At 45.2% G+C, this 21173-nt stretch overlaps 1 protein-coding gene across 3 annotated transcripts in view; it reads right to left on the reverse strand.

Moving 5' to 3' along the window:
• Positions 1–21173, reverse strand: part of RANBP3 (RAN binding protein 3) — a 199178-nt gene that overhangs the window by 18011 nt on the left and 159994 nt on the right. For all 3 annotated transcript variants that reach the window (XM_054013387.1, XM_054013389.1, XM_054013386.1), the window contains one exon: positions 20058–20200. In XM_054013387.1, coding sequence (XP_053869362.1) covers positions 20058–20200 — 143 coding nt within the window. The remainder of the gene's footprint in view (positions 1–20057; positions 20201–21173) is intronic.

Consider the following 21173-nt stretch of genomic DNA (forward strand, 5'->3'; position numbering starts at 1 on the left):
GGAGTGGATGAGTCATTACACAAATTAAACTATTTCCCCGTGCTAATTTTCCGCCTACTGTTACTCACACCTTCTTGTCAACTGTTTGAAATGGGCCATCTTGATTATCACTACACTTTTTTTTCCTCTTGCTAATAGCCCACCTTATTTGATTAGTCTCATTCGAGTTGGTATGGCAACACCCATTTGTGGAAGCAGAGAAAGAACTGACTGGAAGGGGATGCAATGCATGACAGTTCGTTCTCTGCTTCCACACATTTTTTCATGTTCTCTGTGTGTATATATATATATATATATATATATATATATATTCCTACTGTATTTTCCACTGTATGCATCTGATGAAGTGGGCTTTAGCCCACGAAAGCTTATGCTCAAATAAATTTGTTAGTCTCTAAGGTGCCACAAGTGATCCTCGTTCTTTTTGCTATGTAATTTTGTCATCTACAAATTGTCACTTCACTGCTCACCATCTTTTATAGATCACTTACATCAAACACCACCAGTCCTACTATGGTATGTGGGCCATGCTGCTGCTAACCTGCCATGATGAAAGTTGACCATTTATTCCTTTTTTCCCCTCCACACCCTCTGTCCCTTAGCCAGTTTTTTATCCATGACAATGCTTTGCTACTTACACCTTAACAACTTAGATTCTTTAGTAGCCTCCTAAGAGGGACTCTGACAAAGAACCTTTGAAAGTCTAAATTTTATCAACCAGTTCTCCTCTATCCACAATGTTACTCGCAAGTTCAAATAATTTTTTATACATTAGCGAGGAGCCATTTTCTTTTGTTGGTCATATATCATGATCTTCTAGGTGTTTTATAAAATTATAAATGAAGGTTATTTACTTGTAGCCAGAGTTCTTTGAGCTGGATTCTGCATATTCACACTCTTAGGACTCATGCTGACTGGCAGTAGTACTGGTTCGGCATCCATGGTCCTCTGCCCTCCCTGTCTAGCACTTGAGCGTTTTCTGAGGGCTTGATGCTGTTGCTGCCTCAGTTTCTTCTACCACCAATGCCGAAGAATGCAGATATTTTAATTTGGACTCTGCAGGGTTAGGCAAAATGGGCAGGGAGTGTGAATATGCACAGTCTATGGCCTGGTCTACACTACGAGTTTAGGTCGAATTTAGCAGCATTAAATCGAATTAAGCCTGGACACGTCCACATGACGAAGCCCTTTTTTTCTTTACTCCACCTCCGACGAGAGGATTAGCACTGAAATTGGCCTTTCTGGGTCGGATTTGGGGTAGTGTGGACGGAATTAGACGGTATTGGCCTCCGGGAGCTATCCCACAGTGCTTCATTGTGACCACTCTGGACAGCACTCTCAACTCAGATGCACTGAGCAGGTAGACCGGAAAAGCCCCGCAAACTTTTGAATTTCATTTCCTGTTTGCCCAGCGTGGAGAGCACAGGTGACCACGCAAAGCTCATCAGCACAGGTAACCATGATGGAGTCCCAGGATCGCAAAAGAGCTCCAGCATGGACCGAACGGGAGGTACGGGATCTGCTGGCCATATGGGGAGACGAATCAGTGCTAGCTGAACACCATAGCAGTAAACAAAATGGCAAAATATTAGAAAAAGTCTCAAAGGCCATGAAGGACAGAGGCCATAACAGGGACGCACAGCGTGAAAATTAAGGGGCTAAGGCAAACCTACCACAAAGCCAGAGAGGCAAACGGAAGATCCGGGGCAGAGCCGCAGACATGTTGCTTCTACGCGGAGCTGCATGCCATGCTAGGGGGTGCAGCCACCACTACCCCAACCCTGTGCTTTGACTCCATCAATGGAGAATCACGCAACAGTGAAGCGGGTTTGGGATACGAGGAAGATGATGATGAAGACAATGAAGATAGCTCACAGCAAGGAAGCGGAGAAACCGGTTTCCCCAACAGCCAGGATATGTTTATCACCCTGGACCTGGAACCAGTAACCCCCGAACTCACCCAAGGCGTGCTCCCAGACCCTGAGGGCGCACAAGGGACCTCTGGTGAGTGTACCTTTGTAAATATTAAACATGATTTAAAAGCAAGCGTATTTAATGATTAATTTGCCCTGGCAATCACAGCCAGTACAGCTACTGGAAAAGTCTGTTAACGTAGATGGGGATGGAGCGGAAATCCTCCAGGGACATCTCCAGAAAGCTCTCCTTGATGTACTCCCAAAGCCTTTGCAAAAGGTTTCTGAGGAGGGCTGCCTTATCCCGTCCGCCATGGTAGGACACTTTACCATGCCAGGCCAGTAGCATGTAGTCTGGAATCACTGAATAACAAAGCATGACAGCGTATGGTCCCGGTGTTTGCTGGCATGCAGACAACATCCATTCCTTATCTCTCTTTGTTATCCTCAAGGGAGTGATATCATTCACGGTCACCTGGTTGAAATGGGGCGATTTTATGAAGGGGACATTCAGAGATGCCTGTTCCTGCTCAGCTGAACAGAAATATTCCCTGCTGTTAGCCACACGGTGGGGGGGGGGGGGAGGGGTGAAGTGATCATCCCAGAGAATTGTGTGTGTGTGGGGGAGGGGGGGTTAGTTGGGTTTGTGCTGCATATTAACCTGGAAACCGCAACCCCTCCTTTTACATTGCAAATCCATTTTAAATGGCCAACCCAACGGGTGCTTGGTATGGGAAATGAGGGCACTGCTGTTTGAAACCATTCCCACATGTTATGAAGGTTAAAAAAAGCCAAAAGACTGTGGCTTACCATGGCTGCCTGCAAGCCGAATTCTGTTGCCTGGCACTGCGTGAGTGATCTCTCACACAAAACCGGCAGGCCCTCAATATAAGAGGAAAAATGCGACCTTGTAACGAAAGCACATGTGCTGTGTAATGTGAACAGCAAAATTTAACGTGAAAGAGTGTACCCACTGTTCTCTAAAATGTGTCTTTTTTAACCACCTCTCCCTTCTCCTCCACCAGCTGCAAATGTTTCTCCTTCACAGAGGCTAGTGAAGATTAGAAGGAGAAAACGGCAGACTCGGGATGATATGTTCTCGGAGCTCCAGATGTCCTCCCACGCTGACAGAGCACAGCAGAACGCATGGAGGCAGTCAATGTCAGACTACAGAAAAGCACAATATGAACGAGAGGAGAGGTGGCGGGCTGAATCGCGGGATGAACAGAGCAAGTGGCGGGCTGAAGATGATAGGTGGCGTCAGCTTGCAGACAGAAGGCAAGAGTTGATGCACCGGCTGCTGGAGCATCAAACTGATATGCTCCAGCGTATGGTTGAGCTGCAGGAAAGGCAGCAGGAGCAGAGACCTTCGCTACAGCCCCTGTGTAACCAACAGCCCTCCTCCCCAAGTTCCATAGCCTCCTCACCCAGACGCCCAAGAACGTGGTGGGGGGGCCTCCAGCCACTCCACCCCAGATGATTGTCCAAGCATCAGAAGGCTGGCCTTCAATAAGAGTTAAAGTTTTAAACTGCAGTGTGTCCTTGTCCTTCACTCCTCCCCCACCCCCTCCTGGGCTACCTTGGCAGTTATCCCCCTAGTTGTGTGATGGATTAATAAAGAATTCATGAACATGAAGTAACAATGACTTTATTGCCTCTGCAAGCGGTGCTTGAAGGGGGGAGGGGAGGGTGGTTAGCTTACAGGGAAGTAGAGTGAACTGGGGGGAAGGGGACGGGGTTTATCGAGGAGAAACAAACCGAAGTTTCACACCATAGCCTGGCCAGTCACAAAACTGGTTTTCAAAGCTTCTCTGATGCGCACCGTGCCCTGCTGTACTCTTCTAACCGCCCTGGTCTCTGGCTGCACATAATCAGCGGCCAGACGATTTGCCTCAACCTCCCATCCCGCCATAAATGTCTCCCCCTTACTCTCACAGATATTGTGGAGCGCACAGCAAGCAGCAATAACAACGGGGATATTGGTTTCGCTGAGGTCTATCCGAGTCAGTAAACTGCGCCAGCGCGCTTTTAAACGTCCAAATGCACATTCTACCACCATTCTGCACTTGCTCAGCCTACAGTTGAACAGGTCCTGACTACTGTCCAGGCTGCCTGTGTATGGCTTCATGAGCCATGGCATTAATGGGTAGGTTGGGTCCCCAAGGATAACTATAGGCATTTCAACATCCCCAACGGTTATTTTCTGATCCGGGAAGAAAGTCCCTTCCTCCAGCTTTTGAAACAGACCAGAGTTCCTGAAGACGCGAGCATCATGTACCTTCCCGGCCATCCCACATTGATGTTAGTGAAACGTCCCTTGTGATCCACCAGGGCTTGCAGCAGCATTGAAAAGTACCCTTTTCGGTTTATGTACTCGGTGGCTTGGTGCTCTGGTGACAAGATAGGGATATGGGTTCCGTCTATCGCCCCACCACAGTTAGGGAATCCCATTGCAGCAAAGCCATCCACTATGACCTGCACGTTTCCCAGAGTCACTACTCTTGATATCAGCAGGTCTTTGATTGCGTTGCTACTTGGATCACAGCAGCCCCCACTCCAAATTGATTCCCGACTGACCGGTAGCAGTCTGGCGTTGCAAGCTTCCACAGGGTATCACCACTCGCTTCTCAACTGTGAGGGCTGCTCTCATCCTGGTATTCTGGCGCTTCAGGGCAGGGGAAAGCAAGTCTCAAAGTTCCATGAAAGTGCCCTTATGCATGCAAAAGTTTCGCGGCCACTGGGAATCGTCCCATACCTGCAGCACGATGCGATCCCACCAGTCTGTGCTTGTTTCCCGGGCCCAGAATCGGCGTTCCATGGCATGAACCTGCCCCAGTAACACCATGATTTGCACATTGCTGGGGCCCATACTTTGGGAGAGGTCTATGTCCATGTCAATTTCTTCATCACTCTCGTCGCCACGCTGCAATCGCCTCCTCACCTGTTTTTGCTTTTGCATGTTCTGGCTCTGCATATACTCCAGGACAATGCGCGTGGTGTTCATAGTGCTCATAATTGCCGTAGTGATCTGAGCGGGCTCCATGATCCCAGTACTATGGCATCTGGGCTGAAAAAAGGCGCGAAACTATTGTCTGACGGAGGGAGGGAGGGAGGGAGGGGTGAGTAACGACATGGCTTACAGGGAATTAAAATCAACAAAGGTGGCTGTGCATCAGCGAGAAACACAAACAACTGTCACCCCGAATGGCCCCCCCAAAGATTGAACTCAAAACCCTGGGTTTAGCAGGCCGTTGATTTCACAGAGGGAGGGGGAAGCAAATGAATACAGAACAAATCTGGTCCATCTATCTTTTACATCTTACGCTGGCAGCAGACGGTGCAGCATGACTGATAGCCATCAGCATCTTCTGGGTGCTTGGCAGAAAATGGTGCATTACGACTGCTAGCCATCATCGTCAAGACGGTGCAATAGGACTGCCAGCAGGACTGAGTCTCCAGGAGACAAAACATGTCTGCCCAGGCGCCTCTGACCGAACTCACTGAGGAGTACGACGATGATGGATACCAGTCATAATACAGCATCTGCTGCCAAAAGGCAAGGAGCTGCTGCTGTATAACAATGCAGTCCCATGTCTGCCAGCACCCAGATAGCCGATGACGGCTACCAGTCATACTTCACCGTCTACTGCCAAAAGGAAATTAGCTGCTGCTGTGTAGCAATGCAGTATCACTTCTGCTGGCACCCAGATGACATATGGTTACTGTGAGCTGAGCTGAGTGAGTGGGCTCCATGCTTGCCGTGGTATGTTGTCTGCACAGGTAACCCAGGAAAAAAAGGTGCGAAACGATTGTCTGCCGTTGCTCTCACTGAGGGCCTGACGACCTGTACCCAGAATCCCTCGCAACATTGTTTTTGCCTCATCAGGCACTGGGATCTCAACCCAGAATTCCAATGGGCGGCAGAGTCTGCAGGAACTGTGGGATAGCTACCCACAGTGCAACGCTCCGGAAGTCGACGCTAGCCTTGGTACTGTGGACGCGATTCGCCAACTTAATGCACTTAGAGCATTTTATGTGGGGACACACACTATCGACTGTATAAAAACGATTTCTATAAAACTGGCTTCTATAAATTCGACCTAATTTCGTAGTGTAGACATACCCTATCTTGAAGGACTCCGGATGCAAGTAAGTTACCTTCCTTTCTTCTTTGAGTGTCCTCTGCATATTCCCACTCTTCAGATAGTGTCACAAGCAGTATGGTACATTGGATGAAGGGATGCAGAGTTCTAATTAAACAAGGATTACCAAACTGGGCATCTGACTAGGATGCCATATCCTAAGCATAATTTTTCTTGAAAGAGAACAGATGTCCACATAGTGGCTTTGCATATCTAGATTATGAGAATGTGTTTATTAAAAGCGGTAGATGTAGCTACTGCTCCAGTAGAATGAACTCTGAACAGACTAGGAGTGGGGAGAGAAGCTCCTCTATAACACTCGTCAATGCACTATCTAACTCATCTAGACAGGGACTGAGGGTACATCTACACTACAGGGGGGAGTCGATTTAAGATACGCAAATTCAGCTACGTGAATAGCGTAGCTGAATTCGATGTATTGTAGCCGACTTACCCCGCTGTGAGGACGGCGGCAAAATCGACTCCGCTGGTGGAGTAAGAGCGCCGATTCGGGGATCGATTGTCGCGTCCCGTTGGGACGCGATAAATCGATCCCCGAGAGGTCGATTTCTACCCGCCGATTCAGGCAGGTAGTGTAGACCTAGCCTGAGATGAAATGGCTTTCCCTTTGGAGTTACTAGTACATGAAACAAAACTTGGAATATGACCTAAAACTCTTTGTTCTTTATCTAAGTAGTACGATAGTATATACTGGCATCCAACAAATATAACCTGGCCTCCCCTTTAGATGAATAAGGCTTTGGAAAGAACACTGGTTGATTATGGTTTGATTTACATGAAACTCAGACACAACTTTAGGAAGAAATTTAGTGTATGATCTAAGAACCAACTTGTCCCTGCACTGGGAGATGCATGTTCAATAGTTCTTTCAAAAAAGTTCTTAACCAGCATAAGCAAAAAACAACAACACAGATTCACCATTAACATGAGTGGGGCATGCTGCTAGTAATAAACTTAATGTACGGCAGAGATAACCCATTTATTTTAAAGTGTAACAGATATGCCGGAAAAGGTTGTACTGGAGCTGAAACTGGGTCAGCACCTTTCCCAGTGGTCCATCAAACAAATATTTTTCCCTTGAACTCATAATTTTTTCTATCTGGTAGTTTTCTGGCATTAACTCTCTGCACCTCAGATGAGCATGATCTTTCTAACTCTGTCAAAGGCCTAGTGCCCAAGCTATAAAATCTAACTACTGGAGAACTGAATGGAAGACCTTTCACCCCTGCTGGGATAGCAGATCCATTGCTAACAAGAGGATTTTGTAATTGCCTTTGAATAAATGGAGTCACTTGATGCACCACTGCTGCTTCGGCCACACTGGAGCAGTAAGAATCACCCTGGCTGAATATTTTCTTATCTTTTTTAGGACCATGGGAATGAGGGGGAAAAAAGAGGAAACGCATAACATCAGACCGCTCCCCAACATAGAAAAAATGCATCTGTCAATGACAGACTATCTGAGCCTGCTTTTGAGTGGAAATGGGGACACCTTGTATATGGTTTGAATCTGGTTGCAAACAGATCTACGTCCAGAAATCCCCAAAGACTGAAAATATCTGGAATCACCAATCTTTAAAAGGCCATTTGTGCATCTAAAATAATCTCTGCTCAGCCCATCTGTGATCACGCTGTATGGACCTGCTACAGGTAGGGCAACTGGGTATACATTGTGCGGGATACATCAATCCCAAAGTTCTACTGCCTCTTTGCAAAAAGTTGATACGACAGAGTTCTTCCTTATTTGTCCACCTATATACTGCCGATACACTGTCCATGGCCACTTGAATTACCGCATTTCATACTTGTGAGAGAAATGCTCAGAGCTAGTTGGATTGCCCTCAGTTCCAATACATTTAAGTGCAATAGGGATTCTGCGTTGTTCTAAAGAGCTTAAATGTACAGACTACAAAGATGTGCACACCACCCTTTCTTTGATGCATCTGCAGTTATAATTAAAGAAGGAGAATGTGCGTTGAACAAAACTTCCTTGAGGATATTTTGAGGTTATAGCCACTGTCTGAGAGAAAGACAAACATTCCTCAGAACAGCAAATACCTTTTGCAAACTGTCCATATTGGATCTGAAATTCCTTAGTGGCCAGTGCCAAAGTGGTCTCATTCTGAGCCTGACATATGGAGTCACATAGGTCGTAAATGCCATCAGACTCAGAGGTCATCTAGTCCAGTCCCCTGCACTCAAGGCAGGACTAAGTATTATCTAGACCATCCCCGACAGATGTTTGTCCAACCTGCTCTCAGAAATCCCCAATGATGGAGATTCCACAACCTCCCTAGGCAATTTATTCCAGTGCTTAACCACTCTGACAGTTAGGAAGTTTTTCCTAATGTCCAACCTAAACCGCCCTTGCTGCAATTTAAGCCCATTGCTTCTTGTCCTGTCCTCAGAGGTTAAGAAGAACAATTTTTCTCCCTTCTCCTTGTAACAACCTTTTATGTACTTGAAAACTGTTATGTCGCCTCTCAGTCTTCTCTTCTGCAGACTAAACAAACCCAATTTTTTCGCTCTTCCCTCACAAGTCATGTTTTCTAGACCTTTAATCATTTTTGTTGCTCTTCTCTGGACTTTCTCCAATTTGTCCACATCTTTCCTGAAATGTGGAGTCCAGAACTGGACAAAATACTCCAGTTGAGGCCTAATCAGTGCAGAGTAGAGTAAAAGAATTACTTCTCATGTCTTGCTTACAATACCTATGCTATGCTAATACATCCCAGAATGATGTTTCCTTTTTTTGCAACAGTGTTACATTGTTGACTCTTATTTAGTTTGTGATTTACTATGACCCCCAGAACCCTTTCCGCAGTACTCCTTCCTAGGAGTCATTTCCCATTTTGTATGTGTGCAACTGATTGTTCTTTCTTAAGTGAAGTACTTTGCATATGTCCTTATTGAATTTCATCCTATTTATGCACCCCCCCCCCCATAGTAGCTCCATTTAGGTTGTATTTCCCTAGTTTGTTTATGAGAAGGTCATACAAGACAGTCTCAAAAGCCTTACTAAAGTCAAGATATACCACATCGACTGCTTCCCCCGTATTCACAAGGTTTGTTACCCTGTCAAAAAAGGCTATCAGGTTGATTTGACACGATTTGTTCTTGACAAATACATGCTGACTTATTTATCACATTATCTTCTAGGTGTTTGCAAATTGATTGCTTAATTAATTGCTCCATTATCTTTCCGGGTACAGAAGTTAAGCTGACTGGTCTGTAATTCCTCGGGTTGTCCTTATTTCCCTTTTTATAGATAGTGTGACAAAGTTCCTCCTCTATCTTGGTGGGTCCTGCGCTTATTGGCAGATTTTCTTGCCTCAGAGATTCACCATGTGGGTTGGGGAAGAGCCCAGAGACCTTCCCCTCTGGAAGAACCCACAGTCCAGCGCAACTGGGAGGTTTGGGGGGAACCTGGGCCTGCCCTCTACTCTGGGTTCCAGGCCAGGGCCCTGTGGACTGCAGCTGTCTATAGTGCCTCCTGTAACAGCTGCATGACAGCTACAACTCCCTAGGATACTTCCCCATGGCCTCCTCCAAACACCTTCCTTATTCTCACCACAGGACCTTCCTCCTGGTGTCTGATAACACTTGTGCTCCTCAATCCTCCAGCAGCACACCCTCTCACTCTCAACTCCTTGCGCCTCTTGCTCCCAGCCCCTCACACTCCCACCACAAACTGAAGTGAGCTCCTTTTAAAACCCAGGTGCCCTGATTAGCCTGCCTTAATTGATTCTAGTAGCTTCTTCTTAATTGGCTCCAGGTGTCCTAATTAGCCTGCCTGCCTTAACTGATTCTAGCAGGTTCCTGATTACTCTAGTGCAGCCCCTTCTCTGGTCACTCAGGGAACAGAAAACTACTCATCCAGTGACCAGTATATTTGCCCTCTACCAGACTCCTGTACCCCACTGCTCTGGGTCTGTCACATATCCCTCCCCCTGCTCAACGCCAAGGGGTTGGGCAGCTTGGGACGCCAGACAGGGCACACGTGACAAGCCATCGGCGTTGCCATGACGGCTCCCTGCTCTGTGTTGCACACAGAACTGGAAAGGTTGGAGGGATAAGAACCATCTGGTCACCCCTGTGTTCTTCTCCTTGTTCCGCTGCATCCATTGAAGAGGGGCATGGTCGGTCACGAGGACAAATCTGCACCCGAGCAGGTAGTAGCGCAATGTTTCCATGGCCCATTTTACAGCGAGGCATTCTCTCTCCACGACTGCATAATTTGCCCTCTACCAGACTCCTGTACCCCACTGCTCTGGGTCTGTCACAATGGGCACTATATTTGCTCTTTTCCAGTCTTCTGGAATATCTCCCATCAAAGGTAATTGCTAATGGCTCAGATATCTCCTCAGTCAGTTCCTTGAGTATTCTAGGATGCATTTCATCAGGCCCTGATGATTTGAAGACATCTAACTTGTCTAAGTAATTTTTGACTTGTTCTTCCCTATTTTAGACTCTGATCTGACCTCATTTTCACTGGCATTCACTATTTTAGACGTCCAATCGCCACCAACCTTCTTGGTGAAAACCGAAACAAAGAAGTCATTAAGTACCTCCGCCATTCCCACATTTTCTGTTATTGTCTTTCCCGCCTCATTGAGTAACGGGCCTACTCTGTCCTTGGTCTTCCTCTTGCTTCTAATGTATTTGTAGAATGTTTTCTTATTTCCTTTTATGTCCCTAGCTAGTTTGATCTCGTTTTCTGCCTTGGCTTTTCTAATTTTGTCCCTACATACTTGTGTTAATTTGCTCCTTCAGATGGAAAGCTCTTACCTATATTGAGTCAAGAATCACACCAGTGGACATAATCTTTTGTGACAGCATGAGAAGAGACTCTTCTTCATTCATGAGAAGTTGTAGGGTTCTGAACAAAGAACGAGTGACCCAAATGGCTTTCTGTAATTCTTCTTTGGAGGGAGCCTTCAGAAGAAAATCATCTATGTAATGAAAGATGGAAATTTCCTGTCTTCTCAGGTGTGCTGCTACTGGAGCCAGGCATTTGGTAAAGACTCTGGGTGCTGTAGAAAGGCCAAAGGGTAGGAATCTTTACTGGAAACGGTCTGAACCAACAGGAAAAAAAACAGATATTTTCGATGCAAAGGTCTTATTGAAATATGAGTCTTTGAGATTAAGAGCAACGAAACAATCCAAAGTGGACAGGAAAGATGAAGATCGTAGCCATGCATATCTGCAGAGAGTTATAACTGATGCCACAGATCTTGGTGCAGTGTCAGAAATGTCAAATGATGCCCTAAAGCACGGGTAGTCAATAGGCAGATCGCAGACCAAATCTGGACCACCAGACTTTTTTGAACAGACTGCAAAATCTTTTTATTTACTATCATTATTGTTACTACAGTGTGAAAAAATGTTTCTCTGGAGTCGGGACCTTGTCTATACCTTGATCAAGAAATCTGAATCTTGAAAAAAAATAATTGACTACCCCTAACCTAACAGCATGTTTTGCCGCATTCTGGCTGATCTTTATGAGAGCTACTGTTAGTCTTCTCTGATTTTCTGGGGCATTCTTGATTAAAATTGATATCTTCTTCCACAAGTGAAATTGTTATTTGGCCATTACTGCTTGACAATTGGCCACATGCATGTTTAAAGAAGCTGACAAAATAATTTTCTTCCTACAGAGTCCAACTTCTTTCCTTCTTCATCACAAGGAGTTGAGCGCTGAAGACCTGACTTGGATCTTTGAACGGATGCTACTACCACAAGAGAATTAGGTTGAGGGTGCACATGAAAACAGGAGAATCTTTCCTGTGGGACCTGATATAGTTTATCAGCCTTTTTAAAAATTGATTCACATGAAGATGGATGGGTCACGAGAAATTTCGCTGGTTACCAGAGACCTCGCAATATAGGCAATGAAATCTTACTCTTTGCAGTAGAACCCAAAATATTAAAAACTTGATGTGTGGCTTCTTCCAAAGCTACTGATGATAATTTTAAAGTTAATGCCATTCTACCCACTAGCTCATTAAATTGAGTTACGTTCTCAGAAGGAGACAATGCTGTAGCTACACCTCCATTTTCATCAGAAGATGAGCCACTGTCCAGCTCCATATTTTACTGCTGAAATTCTTGTAGGGCAGATGTTCTCTGATGCTTCTCCTCAAATAATGTCTCCTGTGGGCAAGACTGGGAACATTCTCTCGGTGTCAGATCTGGACCCTTCAGTTCTGGTAAAAGATGTATTGGCACGGAAGATTCTTGCTTCCTGGAATGATAATAGTAAGTTGGGGGTTGGCCAATATGAGCAAGGAACCCACGGCGGTACAGGCCAATGCTGCAAGTCATCCCAATCCTATCTAACATCCCTTGTTTGGGACACAGGGAGCCAAGGAGGGAAATTCTGATCTGAAAATGGTCAGGTCGTAGGCATACTTGTGGGAACAGGCTCTACATCTTATAGCGAATTCGATCCCACACCCAATAATGAAGCTGCAGGTGAAACGACTGCAGTAGGAATCTGGGTCATGCAGAATGGTGACAAATCTTTTAACATTCCAGTTGGAGTCATCGGTGGTGGAATAGGTCCTGGAGATTCTCCACGTCTGTTGTCCCATCTATTTATCACAAGAATCCCGAGAAATGGTTGGATCTGTTAGTAGATGTGGGTCCGAGTGAATCCACACCATGACATTAGTGTGCTGCTGAGCTGATGTGTGCAGATCCAATGATCTTTCCGTTTGATGTGTACCTCTAGAATGATCTATAGGTCTACTGTCTTTTGGTCTTGGATCCATATGTGAACAATCTGATGAACTACCAGAGGTATGTTTTAATTTAGCTTCCATTTGCCTCTGAACTGAGGTAGCCAGTTCTGATAAGTTACTCGGACCCTTACGATGACTGTCTGAAACTGGTTCCACAGAACAATGTATTAATCTTGGAGCTGGATCCGAAAGCTTAGGAATAGTCCGATCTGAGAATTTGGAACTGGAGCTTGGTGTCAAGATGGAAGCTTTCGTTGTTGCAATTTCATTGGATCTGGATGTAGTCTGAGCTGATTCAGGCTGCCTCTCCTTATTTTCAGATCCTTTAGAGTTCTCAGATCCCAGAGGCTTGACAGAAAGGCCTCTTATAATAAAAGGGCCTGAATTCTATTGTGTGTCTCTTTCAGACCTGAGGTATGAAAGTGCTACAGATAGCTCAACGTGCTGGGGAATGGTTCTCCCCCAAACACTTTAGACACCAAACTTGTGCATCAGATGCAGGGAAGACTACTGGGCAAGATGGACACCACTTAAACCCTTGTTTCTTCTCACTGGGATCAGCCATACCAAACAATAAAATTATTCCTTACAACTATGGTCTAGTCTAAATCTAGCCTAATTTATCCTAGAACTAACTAGTCAGAGACTACTATCTTTAAAAACTATTAACAGATGAAGGTACTATTTACCAGTGGATCTGAATTCCAGTGGGTCATGTCCTGTTGCTGCTGTAGTTGGAAGGAACTGAAGCAGCAACGGTGCGATGTCCCCTCATGCCCTCAAAATGTGCTCAAGCACTAAACAGGGAGGTTAGGGGAGCATGCACGCCTAACAGGCACAGCTACTAGAAGGTCTACCGTCCTGCTGTACTGGTCAGCACAAGTCCCAAAAGTGCGAATATGCAAAAGACACTCAAAGGAGAATTTTAATGATCATTTCAATGAATTTATGAGGTACAGAAGCAAGTTTCACTGGTCTGTAATTGCCTGGAGCACCCTTGTGCCTTTCTTAAATAAAGGTACAACATTTACTACCCTCTAAAACTCTAATATAGCCTCTAATTTTAATAAGCGATTGTATATTTTTGCTAGCAATTCAGACACTTTGTTCCTCCTTCAGAGGTCTTGTGGATATATCAGCATGAATACATATAAACAGCAGTTTTCAGAAAACTACTCACCCGCTTGTTTCACTAATAAGCCAGATACCTTGGTTTTTCCAAAAGTATGCTCTGATTATGGGGCAAGGAAACGAAAACAGAGTACAAAATGTTCTGTCCTAACAGCCTTTGGAACGCTTAAATCTAATCTGTAATGCTTGAAAGACATAGCAATTTCTAGACTGTAAATATAGCTTCTTTCCTCTTCCACAGCCACAAAACCCAGCATCAGTGTCCCTGGAAAGGACTTCTTCTTATTAACCACTATCTCACAGGGATTCTTTCATGCCCTGATGAACTTGAACTATCTGCCTCAGTTCTTATGACATTGGGTCCCCATACACTGGCAGTCACTCTCTAGAGAGCAAGTGTAAAGTTAAGCCCCAGAACCTAGCTCTGTGCATAAGGGGCATTAAGTCCAATGATGCTTTCATTCTATAGGAACTTTGATAAATACAATTTATGTACTCCAAGTGCCCCAAGCCATAGTATTTGCTTGGCTTGTACCTTCCTCCATCAATCACTGGAAATGACCAGCTTTGGCCTGACTCGGCATTTACAGTAAGGGCAGTCATGAATCACATTTCAGGATTCCAAGGTCTACTCTTTGGACAATCTTGCTTAGCAAAGCAGCCTTACAATGCACAGGACTTCAGTCAAACAAGTATGCTTTTACCTCTTTCCCCCCCTCCCATAAATAATGCCTTTGACAATGAAAAGGGCTTTCAGTGTCCTTTTTATGGAGGAAAGGGGAGAGAGGATAGCAATTTAAGAAAAGGAGAAGTTACTCACTTCTGCAGTAACTGTAGTTCTTCGAGATGTATCCACTATGGGGGCTTCACTTCAGGTGTGTGAGCGCCCCAAGCACCTTCGATCAGAGATTTTTGTTAGCAACGTCTGCACATGTATCTGATGCATCCTTGTGCTGTGCACTGAAGCTACATAGGGCTGCATGGGCAATCCACCCTCAGTTCCTTCTCTAATGCAAAGTCTCTCAGAGGGAATGTGAAAGCAGAGGGGATGGAGGGTAGAGGAGCACCCATAGGGAAGCATCTCAAAGAACTACAGTTATTGCATGGGGTGAGCAACTTCTTCTTTGAGTAGTGTCCCCCTGGGTGCTCCACTTCAGGTGACTCCCAAGCTGTGTCCTCCTAGGGATGAGAGAGCTTCAGATTTGGGTCCAGAACTGAAAACAACTGCACTGCCAACTGCTGCTTTGGTTCTGGAGGCATGGGCAAAGGCAAAGTGCTTACGGAAGGTATATATTGAAGACCATGTAGCGGCTCTACAGATCTCAGTTACTGGAACATATTTAGGTAATGCCATAGATGTTGACTGCAACCTTGTAGAGTGGGCTATCACCTGAGAAAGAGGTTGAATGCTGGCCACTCCAAAATATGCAATAATACATTCCAAGATCCATCTTGATAGCCTCTGAGTGGAGACTGTGGATCCTGTCAATCTGTCTGCAGTGGAAACAAATGGACTAGGAAACCTCCAAAATGATTTAGTGCTATCTAGATAGATGGCCAATGCTCGTCTGACATATAAGGTATGGAAGGAAGCCTCCTGTCTGCAATTATGTGGTTTTTTGGGAGTTTGGGGAATGGTAAATGAATGGTCAGAATAAGATGAAACTTGGGTGACACCTTAGGTAGTAAGTTAGCGTGTGGACGTAACAAAACTTTGTCCTTTCAGAAAACCATGCAAGGAGGGTCTGCCATTAAGTCCCCAACTTCTGACTCTTTGGGCCATGTGACAGCCACCAAAAAGGCAATCTTCAGACACAAATTCAGTAAGAAGCAGGTTGCCATTAGTTCAAAGGGAGGTCTTGTGAGACATGTAAGAGCTATCCTAAACTGGAGTGAAGACTTTCACTTGAGAGAAAAGGTTCTTCAATCCTTTGATGAACCTTATATTTGTTGGGTGAGCAAGCACTGAAAACCCTTCCACTGGGGAAATGAAAGGCTGCTATGGCAACCAAGTAAACCTCGACCAAGTTAGATGATAATCCTGTTTTCTTCAGTTGCAGCAGGTAACCAAGATAACCGAGATTGAAGAAGAGTCTTTGAAGTTCACACCAATGGCTAAATCTTTTCCACTTTTGAAGGTAAGTATTTCAGGGAGATTCTTTCCTAGTGTTTAATAACACCTGCTGTACCTCCGCAGAACAGGTAGACTCTAACCCCGCAAACCATCAAGGAGCTACATCTTGAGGCAGAAAACTCTTAGGTTGGGATGAAGTAACTGTCTTGGGAGATGAGATGAGGGATGATCGGAAGCTTGATTGCTGGAGAGGGGGACAGGTGAAACAGGTAAGGATACTATGCTTGTCCTGCTGGATTTTGTTCACCACCTTCAGTATCAGATGTGTTGGGGGGAAAACACACAGAACAGTCCCTTCATCTCAGGCAGGAGGAAGGCATCCCTCAGGGAACTATGGCCTAGACCCTGTCGTGAACAGAACATACAAAACTTTCTGTTGATGGAGGTGGTGAAGAAGTCCACTTCTGGAAATCCCCAAGTTTGAAATATGCTCTGGAGGATAAAAGAGTCCAACTCCTATTCGTAGTCCTGGGAAAAGTATCTGCTAAAAGCATTGGCCCAGTATTTTGAATACCGAAGAAGTACACTGCCGAAATATGTATTTGATGGATTATATACCAGTTCTGTAGCTTTATTACTTCGAGGCACAGAGCGGATCTTGCTCCTCCTTGACAGAAAACATGCAGGCCACGCTGTCAGTCATGACCCTGATTAACTTGTCACTGATGAGAGGCAGGAAAGTGAAGGCAGGCATTTCTGACCAGTCTGAGTTCCAACAAGTTGATGTGGAGACTGCTTTCTTGAGATGACCATTTGCCCTAGATTGTATGAGTATTGAGATGTGCTCCCCATCCCAACAGAGATGCGTCTGTTGTTACAGTGACCATTGAGATTAGTCAGAGGAAGGGAACTCCTGCATCGATGTTGTGATAATCTTTCTACCAGTCTAGGGAATCTTTCACCTGGTGGGGAACCGAAACCTGTTTGTTCAAGTTGTGTCTGTTTGGTGAATAGATTGCTCTGAGCTACCCCTGGAAGCAACAAAGGCATCATCTTGAATGATCGGTTATCACAGTGCAAGCTGCCATGTGTCCTAGGACCTGAAGACAGTTTCTCACTGAGGTTTGAAGGCTCTCTTGAATAGTCCAGACAAGATCTGACAGTGTTATCAATCTGTCCATGGGATTTGTAGGTCCTGGCTACCAACAAATCCAAGGATGCGACATGAACTGTATTTTCTGTACAGGGGTAAACATGGATTTCTTGACATTGAGCCAGAGACCTAGTTTCATGAACAGAAAAAGGGCCTTCTGCGTGGCTCCCAGCACTTCTTCATAAAACTGACCCTTGAACAGCCATTGTCAAGGTACAGGAACACTATAATTGCCTCAATTACCATTAGAACCTTTGAAAACACACTCGGTACCAAAGAGTCTGAAAGGGACTACCTGGTATTGAAAATGATCCTGACCTATAACAATATCTTCTGTGAGATGGCTGTCTCACTATATGGAAATATGAGGCTTGTAGGTTGAGGGCGAAAAGCCAATCCCTTGAATTTAATGAAGGAATTCTAGCTCCCAGAGTCACCATCCTGAACTCCAGAGACTTTACATATTTGTTTAGGAGCCTTAAATCTAAAATTGGTCTCCATCCTCTGTTTTTCTTTGGTACAAGAAAGTACCTTGAGTGGAAAACTTTTCCCTTGTGTAGAGAAGGGACAGGCTTTATCACTCCTAAATGAAGAAATTAGTTTATTTTCGGTCTTAGCAAGAGCTTGTAAGAGGGGTCCCTGAAGATGGAAGGGGGTGGAAAGGAGGGAGGGAAGTAAAGTGAATGGTGTCGCCTGATGTTACAATCTCCAAGACTCAAGTCTGTAGTAATCTGTTTCCATACATGCTGAAAATGGGAAAGTCAGTCTCCAAAACGGGAAGGGGGTGGGGTGGGGGGGAATGTTGCAGCTAGTGAACTAAAGAATGGGGAGGATTTGAGCCCTCAACCAAATTGTCAAAATTGATGTCTCAATGACTACCCTTGTTGCGTACTTGGGACAGATAGATCTTCCTCTGGAACCTGTTTTTTTTCGGGGTGGGGTGGGGAGGGGAGAGAGGTAAAAGGGGGAGGGTTCAGTGGGTCTTTGGAACCCAGAGAATTGGATTGGACAGGATATCTGGGAGGTTTGTGATCTACCAGATTTTCTTTTGTTCATCGGTGAGTAAATTCCCAGAGATCAGAAAGTGGCCCTGGAGTCTTACAAAGTGTGCAGGGATTTTTCTGTTTTCTCTGAAAACATTTTCAGACCATCAAAAGGGAGGTCCTCTATAATGCTCTACATCTATCTAGGGAACCTGAACAGTTGGAGCCAGGATGATCTACACCTAACTATTGCTGTAGAGACAGAACAGACCCCAGTGTATGCCAGATTTAGGGATTTTTAAGGGATGTCTTGGCAAGCAACTGTCTCTCGGCAACGATGGTCTGAAATTGCTCTCTGCTCCAGTGGAAGGTGCTCAATAAGAACAATAAATCTGGTATAGTAATTATATTTTGCTGTGATTTGGTAATTAGTGATCTGGAATTGTAGAATAACAGATGAGTAGGACTTTAGTCCAAAAAGATCCAGGCACTTCTGGTCTTTATCATACACTGTCAACCTCGTGTGGTGTTGTTTTCCCTGCTCAGTCCCTGCATCAACCACCAGAGAATTAGGTGGGGAGTGGGAGAATAAACACTTGGAGTTGTTGGTAAGAACATAATACCCATTTCATGAGGTCCTGGATTTGCTGGAAATCGTCACCACAGACAGTGGTGGAGACATTACTGCTGCATCTGGTGATGACGATGAGTAGATGGTAGTTTGAGAGGTAGCATCTTTATATGCCCTGACCTCCTGTTCCTCAAACATCTTCTACTGCTGAGGAATGGGCTGTAGTGGAGGAGGTTGTGTCCCTATAGTTCCAGACGGTGGGGCTCAATGCCTTTAACAACTGTTGTTGGTATGCTGCCCAGGATGACCACTGTGGGGGACCATACAGGAGAGGAAGTAGCAACCAAGGTTGTTCGTAGAGGTAGATGGTAGCAGAGATTTAGAGCACTCCAAGGTGGGCATTGATGGAGTCAGATACTTAGGCTTCTATGATGCCGAGGAACCCTTTGGGGGAGATACCAGGTTGGCGCCAGGTCCAATGGTACTGGTTTGGAGAAGTGTCTCTCCTTGCCATCTTTATTGTGGCTAGACAGTACAAAAGCACTCTCTGAGCCATGTTTGTTCTTGGAAAAGCACCAGGATTTTCCTGCTCCACTAATATCTCTACAGTATTGGGTTGAGAGGTTGAAGTTTCTGAGACCCTTGACCTACAGGGAGATCAACATCTTTTTGGAGCAGGCTCCTTCTGAAGGGAGTCAGAGCTCCTCTTCCTGGGATCTTTTGAGGAGGTCTCTGGAGTCTTCCCATTTCTGGGGGACTGCTGAGCCAAGGCTGAAGGTGAGTTGGGATCTGCCCAGAGACTGCTGTACCGGGGGAGAGGGGGGGCGGGTTCTCCTGACCTGGCTCTGGAGTGGAGGAAATGCTCCATCATTAGTAGCCTCAACTTAATCTAAGTGGGGCAGTGTTTGAACCCTGGCAAGCTGGGAATGCCCTCCCAAGGAATGTGAGCCTCCCCAGAGGGAGGAGAGAGGGAAAAAAAACCTATCCTCTCAACTATTAAATTAAGCTAATCTAACCAACAAACTAGGAGAGCGCTAAACTAAACTAGCAAGTATAAGTAAAAAACTTTAGCCAAGGCACACTCAATGTGGACATGTTAAAGCGCCAGCGCAGGCCGAGGCAGTCAAGAAGGAACTGAGGGTGGTTTGCCTATCAATGCAAGGCACAAGGAAGCACAAGGGTGCATGTGTGGGCTGAATGGACAATGCTAATGAAAATCTCTGATTGAAGGCACACACACAGCTAAAGTGGAGCAACCATACGAACAATACTCAAAGAACAACTCTTTTTGGAAGGAAAATTAGAGAGTAAACAAAGAACACTCACCGATATCAGAAAAACTTTGACTCCCTGGTCCTCTGTATCCATGGCTGTGATACGGATACTCTTTTCACTGGCTTTGTCAATCTGCATCTGAGCCCAGAGCTTGGTGTTCAGGATTAACCTGAGACTCCCCTGAGTCCGCATTACTAGAACCAACGTACAAAGTAAATTAGCAGGAGACACTGGACATTTGGACATCGCAGAAGACTCCAAGTAAGAACCCTACTGTCACTTTCAGAACATATATTTTTTAAAAGGAGAGTCCTGTTTATATACAACTTGCATGTCTCTTCAAGACAAGTAGCAAAGGGGAAAAACACTGAGAAAGCATAACTAGAAGAATCAGACCTGGGTAGCTTCATTACATTGCTGAAGGAATGTATAGGGGCTAGAGAGGGCACCAGAGTCAGCTCCAAAGTCTCTATTTATATATTACAGACTAGAGATAGAAAACTCCAGCTTCCAGAAAGCATAGGATCATTCCCTAGCATATATTTACTAATCTTTAAAGACTGTGTATTTATCGATGCATAAGACATGGTGAGGAATTTATAAAATCTTTATATTGTATTCACTGCCAAAGAATCAGAGGGGTAGCCGTGTTAGTCTGTATCCATGCATCTGAAGAAGTGGGTTTTTTACCCAAGAAAGCTTATGCCCAAATAAATCTGTTAGTCTTTAAAGTGCCACCGGACTCCTCGTTGTTTTTACTGCGAAAGAACTTTGTTAATGCAGTAAAAGTTATCTAGCAATGCCTTGTGTCTTTCTAGAACGTGAACAGTGGCTAAATTAAAACCTCTTAAAATCAGGAGAGAGCTAAGGTGATGTCTCCCACACCACATCTCTATACAGCTTTACCCCTTGTAGCTGGCAATAGGCACTGGGGCCAAACCTGACCCATCCCTAACAAAATCTGCCACTTATGTGTTGTGCTGGGTGGGTCCAACCCAATTCTGTACCATCAAGGCTTCTGATGTACTTGTTGCCCCTCACTGTGCTAGAGGGAGCTGTACTGATCCAGGCATTAGTTGCAGCAAATTGCCAGAGCTCACCCTGCCAACTGAGCAGTGCAGCTGCAGTGAGAGGAATCAAGGCAATCCAATTTTGGGGCTCTGCTAT

This window comes from Malaclemys terrapin, chromosome 24, assembly GCF_027887155.1.
Source record: "Malaclemys terrapin pileata isolate rMalTer1 chromosome 24, rMalTer1.hap1, whole genome shotgun sequence".
In the NCBI taxonomy this organism is placed as follows: Eukaryota; Metazoa; Chordata; order Testudines; family Emydidae; genus Malaclemys; species Malaclemys terrapin.